Source organism: Calliopsis andreniformis, chromosome 2, assembly GCF_051401765.1.
Source record: "Calliopsis andreniformis isolate RMS-2024a chromosome 2, iyCalAndr_principal, whole genome shotgun sequence".
NCBI lineage: Eukaryota > Metazoa > Arthropoda > Insecta > Hymenoptera > Andrenidae > Calliopsis > Calliopsis andreniformis.
In genome coordinates, this window is record NC_135063.1 from 11,817,149 (window position 1) to 11,829,175 (window position 12,027).

The following is a 12,027-nucleotide window of genomic DNA, read 5'->3' on the forward strand; positions in this document are numbered from 1 at the left end:
CAGTATCCATATTTTGGCCAAATTAGAATGAATGCTTTTTGTCATAAATAAATACTATCCATCACCCAATATAGTATAAAATGAATTGTAGATCTACTCTAGTTTTATATCCTCAGATTGCAAATGAATTATTAAATAAATAAATCATACAGAGCTCGATAGATATAAATTTTCGTAAAACCAGGTTTATCATATATTGTCGTTAGGCAATGAATTCTAGCAATTTCACGATAGTTGTAAATCTCTGCATTTTAAATGATATTAAGAAACACATAAATATGTACAAGATTTGAATGGTCCTGTGCCATTTGAAACCCTCCTAGTATTTTTACTTTCGATTCAAATACCCAGTGTTGAACAGATACAAAAACTTCGTAAATGACAATTCCAATGTACCATTGATTCCATTTTCATTACTCTGTCTCTTCCTACCTCTTTACGGTCGCATCACCAGCGTCCATTTTCGCTTTTTCCTCTTTTGCCAGTTCACTGCCTCCCTCCGGGGTATTGTTGTTTCGCAGAAATGGCGAAAAATCGACGGAACCACTAATTGGTTCTGTCAATCCTGTATACGGAGCGGGACCTGGGCGAGAGGTGACGCGAGGAAGAGGGAGACAGAGGAATGGAAGAACGCTGAAACGACGAAGCATTGGTCACGTCGACCGGAAAGATTCGTTACGGGAATACAACGTTCCAGCAGAGCAACTTTCATTACAGTTGCGTGCGTTTCTGGTCGATTTTTCGTTTTATTATTGGTTTTTCTGCCTTTTTCAATAACCGCGCCTCGACGTTCCCATGGCTTTACACGTTTCGACGCTTCTGCCAGGTAGAAATAGACCGAGTCTTTCCATGCCCTAAATGCGAGCTCCTGTTTCGAATTGCTAAAACGTGCAATTCGAAACAGATTGGTGACAAGTAAAATGGCACCGTTTTGTTCGAGCTCTCTTTCTAAAATTTCATGGGAAGTGTCTTTCTACGCAGTCGCTATGGTCACGAGAGTATGTTAAAGGAAACTTTGGAAATGTGTCTGAGGATTTCGGTTTAGAGTTAGAGAGTCTTAGGAGACATGCTATGCAATCTGAGCCAGCAATTTCAAGGAGTGATTCTACATGTCAAAATAGACAGAAAATCAAGGATAACAAAATTGTGTTTAGGGCTTCCTTTCAGAGTTATTATTCTTGAAGAAACGTGGAACGTGTCTGACTGAGGACTTATTCTACTGACTTTACTGTGTCTGACATGGCTAGTGCACCTCGGCAGTAGAATAAGTCTTAAGTCAGACACATTTATTTTTTAATACTTCAAGCACTTCCTCAGTAATTAGTAACTCCAAACGAAGTCCCAAATACAATTTCATCATATTTTAGCGTATAGAAACCTTCCTTAAAGTATCTTACACCTGTCGTCGAACATACTGTATACTTTTATATACTATTATACTATAACATTAAATTCTGTTATAATATTGACACTATACACCTAAGGGTTAAATTTTCCTTTATGAAACAGAATTATAGAGCTTATATTTCCTCACAGCAAATAGGAAATGTGGTGGATGTTATAAGGTGCTTAAAAGTAATTTGTATTTTATTGCATAGCTCTAAATGATGCCATATACAGCAGTGTACTCAGCGTTGAGACATTTCCCTCATTCAATCGAGATAAGCATAGAACTCCTATGTACAAATTCCGATCCAAGCAAATTTCAGACACAGTCTCCTTATCATACTGATCGCTAGTTACATGGCATACAATAGAAATTTTTAGACGATCATGACGAACGCGCTTTTAGTTCTGAGTAATTAGACAATAAGATAAGAATTATGTTATTCGGTTAAGTCCTCGTAATTAATTAAACTGTACGAAACTTTACGAAGTAAAGTCTTTTGATTTCTTCCCGCGTTTTTCTACGCTGAAGTGTTGGTAATAAAACGGAGAGACGGTTGTAAGAAATAGTTGGGAAGTTTGTGGATTGTTACAGCTAATATCTAACTTAGTTTACAATACAGAAACTTCCAAGATTTCTCGAGTTTTACGGTGGCTATCAATAATCTTAGCTATCGAACACATCAGTAAAATTTTGAATTTCGTATAAAAAGAGACCTGCAAGATTCCACTTCTAGCTACAGTCACATGAATCCTCCCATAGATTCTACGCAAAAGACTTTCACTTCCAATATCTTTCCCATAATTAAAACACTCAATTACTCACACTTATCGAATCACCATCACTTTAAGCTATTTTACTTAATATGGAGAATAACCCTTGTTAAACCAAATAGAAACAAAATTTAGCGTTACTATTAACATACATAATTATAATTCGTTTAATATTTCGGTGATCGCGACAAGTATTTCACTTATTCTTGAACCACTCTTGGCCACCTGAACGAAACCTCACACTATCGTAATGCAATGATCTTTGGAAAAAGTGACAGCGACAAGTATCCAATAAAGATCGTAAAAGTCACGCGAACTTTTTCCCTCGGTAAACACATGCAGTGATAAACAGAAATTTCTGGTCGATAAATAAAAGCACTATGCAATGGACTTACAATCAGAGTCAATCCTAACAGAGACGGTAATTGGGTCTTTCACCCTTCTGCAGGAAATGAATCCACGCGTCGAGGGTTCGTGCGTCCAGTGTTTCCAGGCGATGCTAAAATATGTTCACTTCGAGGATCACGTGTACAGGACGAAGTCGATGCACAGGCTTCCGGCTGACGGTTTCTAAATTGATCGATCGCTGCTGGCATTGTCCAGCCGCGTGGCTTTTATGAAGAGTAGCGATCCATCGTCGATCGGTTCGAACGCACTGGCAGGGTGGCCGAGCTCACGGCCGTGAAATATACGCACTTACGCGCACGAGTGCACACTCGAAAGTCACTGGTCGTCCTGTCCTTTCCGGGCGTTCACGGGGAAACTGAAGGAAATTGATGCGCGGCGGAGGGGGGGCGGTCGGTGGTCCCAGCGGCCAGACACCCTTTGGATGACCTGTAAGGGATGGTAACACGATGCGTCGTCAATCGAATCCCGCGGCTCGATTACTCGAGGATTCGTGTTTCGTCTATCGTGACGAACGATCGATCACTGGACCTCGCAGACGAAGAACGTCTCGAAGCTGCAGGGGGTGTCGTTCCACTTCAACCCTTTGCCGTCTCTGTTCCAGAGCTCGAGGCAGTGCTCCTCTTCGCCGTTCTCGTATCTGAAATCGAGGTAAGACATTACGTTAGAAAAAGATTCTCGATTTAGTACGTGTGCTTAAGTTCTGCTTTTTCGTGATAGTTTTATTTGTGAAGTTACTGTGTTTTTAGAGGGTGGTGACTTTGAGGATGATATGGCGTATATGGTAATGTCATTCAGGAATATTATGATTATATTCATGGTTGAGGAGATTCTCTCGAGATTCTCAAGTGATTTTACCTGAAATTATTCGGCTCGCCGACGTTCCAATTCTCAAATGTGATCGGCCTGCCATTAGCCATCCAGAAGAATGTCCCCTCCTCGGCCTGGTCTGTACCAGAGGTCCAGAAGTGTTCGTGTCCGAGGCCAAAGTCCTTAATATGCTTCTCAAGCCTATCGTTTTCCTCTTGGGATGCTATGCTTGCCAGGTGCATCCCATGATACCGGCAATACTGGGACGCCCTGTACCAGTTGGCCTGGAACACGTCGATAAAATGAAAGAACGAATGAAATTTCGCTCAAGACGCATTAAGCGTGAATTTGAAATTCACCGCGGTGCACCGCCTCGTTCATCTCACCTTCTTTGCCATCGTTCTTATTGCTATCGTTACTGCGACCAGGCAAGCGAACGAATGACTGTGGATTTACCCTTATCTATAAATATGCACGCCAAGGGTGTTGCACTTTGCCCCTGGGATACTGTGCGGTCGTTTATTTATAAAACATATGGTCGAGGAAGTTTTCTGTGTGAGTTATATTAATCGCGAGAGGGAATGAGCGCTTGAATTTCTCGAGTGTCTTTTTTTTTAGTGAAGATGATTATAAAGAAAGATATTATATATCTATAAATTTGATGTTAATATTTTTCTTATATGTGCAATATATGCAACTATGTGTGCAGTAAAGTTACCAGTATTCGTACTTTCATTATTTAGGTAAACACGAGAATTCTGCATAAATATTCTCTCCCCTTTCATCATATCAAATCACGGAAATTTTTTAGTAAAGTTGCTGGAAGCGTGTCAAAGGTTCGTCATAAATTCGCGAGTCTGATCACCGACTGGCCGAATGCGATTTTCGTGTCGCTGGTGGAGGAGTTTCCTCCGTGGTCGGTGAACTCAGAAGCCCATCCCTGTTTCGCCCTCCGCGGCACGAAGGGAAGCAGGGAAAAAAAGGGAACGAAGAAGACGAAAAATCGCGTGTAACTCGGCAGGAATGCAAATAAAGCGCAATAAATAGAGCGTCGTTGCGATTGCAGCGATGTCGTCCGAAATCTTTCCCTTCCTTCTCTCCCTCCCATTCCTCCCTACCCTTGTCTGCTATCGCTGAACTTGTGCAGCGCGATTTGTAACAGTGCACTCCTTTTTCCTTGCAACGAAATTACTTCCACTCCCTCTGATTTTAAAGCGAAAGTTTAATCGTCTCGAGGAAGATAATATTTCTTCTTTATATAAAGGATATCGAATTCGACTAAAAAAAGGAAACGATTGGAATGGTACTTCTCTCAAGAGTCGAATGGCCCCTGTAATTTATATTCCTCCCATGTATAATGACAGATATGGCCTCTGCTGATGGTAATAACGTCAACCGAGATGGTATTTGATTAATCAAATAACCTTTTAATTTCTGTTTTACTGCTGTTACTGAATTTATGTGGAAATTACTGTTCCAAGCCGAATGCAATGAAAATACCGGTTCCCTTGTGAAGGAGGAAAGCCAACGCGGACACTCGTTCTGTCCAGCAAATTACCCGTGGCAATCGATGAACGTGAAAAGAATTATTCCCGACCGCATATCCCAACATCCAAGTCTTTTCTCCTGTAATTACCCTTTACATCGCTCTCAATAAAGGGAACGAGGGAGTGTTTAATTCCATTTGAATATTCAATAGCATCTCCTTTATCTTCACTCGTTTCGTTTAACTTGGATCTGATCTATTTGCGATCCTGGTAATGAAATATTCATTACGATACCTTATTATTGATTGAGAATTGTCATGTCGAAGAACAGCTGTAGAAGATTCGACCGAGGGAGGAAGGATTATGTAAGGTGATATCAGAAATGATGGCCATTTATGCAAATGTTCAGGATAAAACAAAATTTATGTCTGTTAAATAAGAGCTTCTTATATCATGGTCACGGATATTTGAATATTTGAAAGTTAGAATATTTAGAAATGTAGAATGTTACAAATTCAGAAGTTTGAATAACTATATTAAGAAATTTTAAATTTTATGTTAATTCTTCGACAAGAAAAATCAGTGGATCTTTTACAAAGAAGGTTCAGTGTTATTTCACATATGCATATATGTTTATAAATGTGTTTCTTCTCTTAAGACAGGTGATATAGTATTTATAGAAACGTTCTAAGTTTTTTGTACTGCTTCATATTTATCTTATTTTGCCAACGCCTCGCTTTGAGAATTCAAACGTTTCCCTTGTGTCACGAAAGATAAGAGCGTCGAGTGTTCCAACTGTGCAGAGTATAGAATGTAGAAGCTCAAAAATGCGAGCACAGAGGTACATAAATTTGACACGGTGCTCCATTACAGCTGGCAAATGACCGCGCAACAAGCGTCCCCCCGTATATTTCATGCACGATAGGGTGAGCGCAAAGAAACGCGGCATCCACGTTTCATTTGCATATTTCGCAGCGTGACGCCATTGAAATATTTCTAATATTACTCGTGTCCTCCACTCGTCGAGAGTGTTCCCCCGTCTATGTAGAACGTGCGCCGATTGTTCGCGCGAAACTGGCGTAGACCTGATTTGCAAACTATGCGATAAGATTAAAATATGCTGTCGCGGAATGATCGTGGGAAACTCTGGCTGAAGTATGCTGGCTGATGAATTGGAGAAAGTCAAGTGCATTATGGTGGCTGTGTAGTCCACCGTTTTAATGCATCTGGAGTAGATTTAAATGAGAGGAAGCAGGAAAGGGGAAGCAAAAAGTTGATTTATTGATAGAAATGGAGGTATAATGCCAATGGAAAAATTTGTTTTTAGAAAGCGTGGAGATTTATCGAGGAAAGCTTCACGATTGTTTCTATTCAATTTTAGACATAGGGTTCATCTCCATATTTCTTTCTCTACCTAATTCTATGCCTTCAGATTAAAATTATTTCTAAAAGATTCTCTTTTACACACAAGCTGAGAAACTATTTTTCTTATTTGTAGTTTTATTTTTCTAATTCCAAACCCCTTTCCTAGCTCTCTCCAAACCCTAAGCATTTGTCTAAAACTATAACCAACTAGAACAAATCACCGAGTCCTCACTCCTTCACCCACCCACTCTACCACTCACGTCACCCTAATCCCAGCTCCCACCCCCGACCCAAAGCCTCTAAACAGCAGAAACCAACACAACCATAAAAATCCTTCATTTCCATAACAACGCGGGTAGAAATTCATCGGATCGTAGCGGGCAGCCATTATTCAGCGGCGAAACAAAAGCGAGATTCCAGAGGGACCTTTGTCTCGAGCGATTTGATTACAATCAGGATCAAGATGAAGAGAACGGTGGCTGCGTTACGAAACACAGCCGCTTATCGTTAGAGCAACGCTTTACGTCATTCCCATCCACGTTTTAGAAAGATCGTAGCAAGGATAAGGTAAATGTCTCAGTAGCTGACCAGACACAGATATGTGAACACTAACGCTAATTTTATTTAATTTTTATTTTTAATTCTGATATAGATGACATAGAAACATAAAATACTGCATTCAACTAGTGAGACGCTATTCAAGAGTCGAGATACATGTTTATAGATTGTCCACTTAGTGTGACAACGATGAAGTACTGAGACATTTACTTTACCCAATAAAAAAGAATAAAAAATAGAATCATAGAATTCTATATTCAGCTATTTTGATATAATTAAAGCACTGGACCTGTATTCTATGGTGGTCCACTTACTGGAACATTTGACACCCTAATTATTCAGGTATTTGGATATTACCTTATACCCCAGCTGAACAACACTGTCAGTGTTGAAGAATCTATTTCAATAACGCAATTCTCTTCCTGCCTGCGTCTGACTCGAAGAAAGTTGATAGCAAGATCGAAGTCACTGGGAGAGCCAAGAGACTAAGAGAGAGTAGCTCGATCGTTTCGTCCCAGCCGATCACCATTTCCAGGAAGGATCGATCAAGGATCGAGCTGTCTGCCTCGTCTCTGTCACGATCCCTTAGGGAACTTCGCTTTCGACGAGACACGCGACCGCGAGGGTCTAGGTTAGCGAAACGCGCGAGCAAAGTGTGTGACGTGTTTAAAGTAAAGAGGAAAGCTAATAAACAGGTTAGAGGCACTTGCGGGATATCGATCGATCGACAAACTTTGCTGGTGACACGGTGCTCCTGTTTCGGTGTCAATGGGAAGATCGTTTCGGGGAACAACTGGATTCTGCTGTGACTGTACCGTGTGGGATGTGAAATGTAAACTTGGCTGTTTGTGGAGAGTGGTTTAGAATCAGTTGGCAAACAGGAGCTGGAATTTAGGTAGATTAGGAGATTAAGGGGTAAACGTTTCTCTATATAAGTTAGGTTTTGGGTGGACGTCTTTACCATAGTAAAAGTCTCGCGATTCCATAGCATGTGGTTCTTTGAGCTTCCTCTGTTATAAGAAAGGTGACTTTTTTGATAAAGAACTTTAGAATTTTATCCTTTTAATCGTCTTAGGGTTAAGGAATATATCGCAAATGTGACGTGGCTTAAAGACAGTGACTTTTGGAGTACGATCGTGAAGCACTTTCGTAATCTCTATTTTTATTATTTATGAAACTTTTACTGATTAAACTTCGAAATTGTAGATATAATAATTCGACAACAGGTGTCAGAAATTTTAAACGGGGATCCTGCTTGCTAAAATGTGCACCTAAGGTACATCTTAAATGCGTCTGGAACGTGTCTGACTTAGAGATTTATTCTACTGTCAGCGTGCATCACCCAGGCGCAGAGATGACAGTAGAATAAGCCTTCGAGTCAGACACATTTCATACGCATTTTAAGCGTTTTCTTCATAACCTAGGATTTATTTATTTTGACATGTAAAATCATCTCAGAATTTTTGATACCTTTCATCGATAATTCTGTATCCCTTTTTCCTGCACCTGAATTTTCTCTGAACTTCACTTTTTAACAATTTTATGGTCTTTTTGTCGCAAAACTGGCGATCAAACGAGAACCTAGGACCAAGGCCTCAGTCAGTCGTATTCAAATTTCGCCTCTGAACGAGGAAGCGATGGGGTATCATGGTGTTTTGGTCCCAATTGAAGGGGATTCACCTCCTCGCGTTCTTCTCGACGAGTACAAAGCGATACACAGGGGATGCTCACAGTCAGGTGAAAAGATCGATAACAGGCCTGGCATTCGATGCACGGTGAAGCGTCAGAGACGGCCAGCAGGGAAAGTTACGAGCACGGAAATAATTTGATAAAGTCCAGGAGGTTACGTTCACCGTGCGGCTGGATAAATCAAAGTTATAGGCAGACGTGGTACCTTGAAGAAGATCCCCAGATAGTATCTCTTTTCGCCCAGCTTCAGCAGCGGCATCGTCCACCTCGAAGCAGCCAAGCTGCCGCTGTGCTCGTCCACGCAGTTTGGACAGTCATCTGTGAACATGAGAACGAGGAAAATTAGCATATACTTTGATAAGAATTAGAAGTTCATTTGTGATTGCTAGAAACACTGTACTTTTTTATTCTTAGTTTTTTTAAGAGCTTCTTGGGTCTATGAACCATACGTGAAATAATAAAGTATTTTTAATTATATTCTTCTCAACACACCTTCGTCTCGTTCATAAGTTCGAATTAGATGAACTACTTTCTACAAATTCTTTTATACTCAATCACACAGGACACAGACTTTAACAAGATTCCATATGGTTTAAGGAAATTCTCAACTATATCCCATATCCAATATCCAACTACATCCCAGTTGAATAAATATTTCTTCAATGCCATAAAGGCAAGCACATAAAATTAAAATTGCAATTTCTGCATAGAGAAAGATCAAGTACTAAAATCTTTAACCTTTAGTTTCCCCAGTTAATCAAGGTAATTATTACCTGATACTCACATTAATATTTAATATTGTACATTATACAGGAAAAGAAAATGAAGCAAAAAGTATTACCTGCTTCCTTATAACATTATAAGCTACACCTGGCTACACCTCGCCACATCCGAACCGTATTTTATTTCTGCATCCTTCTGTAACTTATCCATATAATCGCAAGACGTAAGAGGTTTCTCTCCGTAGCGTTCCAAGGGAACGCAGTCGCTGCGAGTGCAGCGATCCGCGCGTTACGTAACGCGGAAGAGTCGGCGCATCGGGATTCGCGTAATGCCTTTGAAGAAAAACGGTCCGCGGCAGCAAGTGAAAATTCCATTATTAAAGGCACGTTCACGGGGCCACTTTTGGCCGTACTTTCACGAACCATTATTTCGAGGCATAATTCTCTTGCTAAGGGCGAAAGTTTTAATGTTCCCAGCGATAAAACACGCCTATGGAAATGAGGAACTTAAGGGGAGTTCGGGATTATATAGACTGTAAAATGAACGTGATTCCGTGGCTGGTCTATGACGTAAATAATATCGTCTTGAGTCCTCATAGTCCCTCTGACACTATGGCTGAGTAACCGCCTAACTTTTAAGACTTTCTGATTTTCATCGACTTTTGCAAGATGCCAGTCTATGGGGTATTATTAATGTCCAGGGGATATTAGGTCTGAATAGCTAATAACTTTAGAGATATGAATAATTGAAGTTATAGAGGAAAAAGTATTACTTGAGGGGGGTAGTAAAGTATTGTAGTCATAGTGTGCTATGAATTCGAGGAGGACAAGTTGGATGTCTTCCATATGGAGACTTAATTCAACCTTGAAGAATTATGAGACCATGAAACCTTTTTCTTTTCAATTTGAATGATCAGATATTACTTCAAATTTATCAGTAATGTATTTTTTTACGATTGTGGATGTAGTGGCTATATTATAGAGATTTAGTAATATGTCACAAATTTTTAAAAGGTCAATTTCATACTCTAGAGAAGTGGCCCTGATCGCTCATAATTGCGACTGCGTTGTTAAAACACGTAGCCTCTTATTTTGGGTGATTATAAAAATTAGAAAGTACGAGCACTTCGTAGACAGTATTTTCATAAGAGATTATTGCTACAAGGATTAGCTTCGCGCAAGATAGTGTGATCACATAAGTCAATTGACGTCTAAATGTCGAAGGCACAGAGTTACGCACTCGGTTATCGTTACGTAATCCTGATGAGAAATTTTCGGACACAGGTGTAATCGATCAGAGAATTTCTCCTCGACATTGCCTGGAAGCTGATTCAACGATTATAAAACGTTTCATTCGTTCATTAAAGATCTTATATAAAGACAGCAAAAAATGTCCTGTTTCGTACCTTTCGAATCGTTTTAATGAAATGAGACTTTCTTATTATAATAAAAGCTTCTGCAATACTTGCGAGTGGTCTTCAAATGAAAGGTTAATAGTCAAAATAAAATTAACTTGTCTTACATATGTATTGATAAGGAAATGTCATATGAAAGTGAAGGCTTACACGTGTATCTCATTTAGCAAAATTAAGCAAGATTCACGTTTTGTCAGCTGAAGAATAACAAATGATTTTTGATGATTTGGAAAACCCAAGAGGAAAGAAAACTTTGTGATGAATAGTGATTAATAGTAGTAAGTAGTAGGTATAGAATTTATAGTCAGACAGAAAGTATTTCAAACCACACCTTCCATCAGGAAGATAATGTATACATACTCCTACGCACTTCATGGGCGAACTGTCAACAATACCTCATTCTTTAGCCTGATCTACTTTCAAGAACCTTGACACTAGGGACTAGGGAGGAATAATATGGGATATGGCGTTAGACTATAGTATATTTGTTAAAAATACTTATTCATTTTTTTGGGAACGTGCAATAATTTGAAATACAATCAAAGCTAATAAAAATGTAATAATTTGTATTGCTTAGAAATAGAAGATATTTCGTAAGGATTCCTTAAGAGAGAGGTGTTCTAATCAGTTCCCAGAATTGAAATTTAGAAATAGGAACAAATAAAGGGATTCTGGAAATTTGAGTGTCTGGAAACATAAAATTATCAACCTGTCAGGGACACAAATTCTCAGAATCCTTTCATTCACTCCTATTGTTACAAATTTGAAAATTTGAAAAGAGCAACTGGCTACGTTTTTAGCTACCCATGCTAAAAATTCCACAAAAACCAGACTTAATCAGTTAGACCTCTGGAAGTTTCTTATCTCCAAAGGTTCATTAAACACACTCCACTTCACAGACAACTGACTCTAATTCTCAATATACATAATCTCAAATTCACTCCAGTATTCCCTGCTCAACACACCTCCACCGAATCAAAATCAGATAAAATTCTTCTTACAACCCCTCCCACCCTCCACCACACAGGACACAGATTTTAACAAGGTTCCGTTCAATTTCATCCTCCGCCATGCAGGGTCACTCATTAACCTTTCAATTATCCCGCGGCAGGGTCCAGCGCGATTAATCCAGCCCGCCACTCAGAAATTCCAAATTTTCGCTGGTCATCGCGCCCAGGGAGGGTAGTGAACGCGTAATCGAGCGCGGTAACGCGAGAAAATTGCATCGCGAGGGTTGCTCGTCGCGCAGACAATCCGAGCAGAGGAGAATCCAGGAACAAAACGCCTTCTAGGTTTCGTCGGACTAATTAGGACGGCGTTCTGCATATTTTAATAATCGCTTCGTTAATTGCCGCGCGACGGTCCAGGACGTCCCAGAATACGTCGCCGCGGCATTAATATTCAACAGATCTCCTA

At 39.9% G+C, this 12,027-nt stretch overlaps 1 protein-coding gene across 1 annotated transcript in view; it reads right to left on the minus strand.

Annotated features, from left to right (window-relative positions):
• Positions 1–3,087: 3,087 nt before the first annotated feature.
• Positions 3,088–12,027, minus strand: part of LOC143186443 (uncharacterized) — a 73,605-nt gene continuing 64,665 nt past the window's right edge. Inside the window, exons 3-5 of the mRNA XM_076390121.1 lie at positions 8,680–8,792; positions 3,424–3,659; positions 3,088–3,205 (exon numbers count right to left, since the gene is read on the minus strand). Of these exons, the coding sequence (XP_076246236.1) occupies positions 3,088–3,205; positions 3,424–3,659; positions 8,680–8,792 (467 nt within the window). The remainder of the gene's footprint in view (positions 3,206–3,423; positions 3,660–8,679; positions 8,793–12,027) is intronic.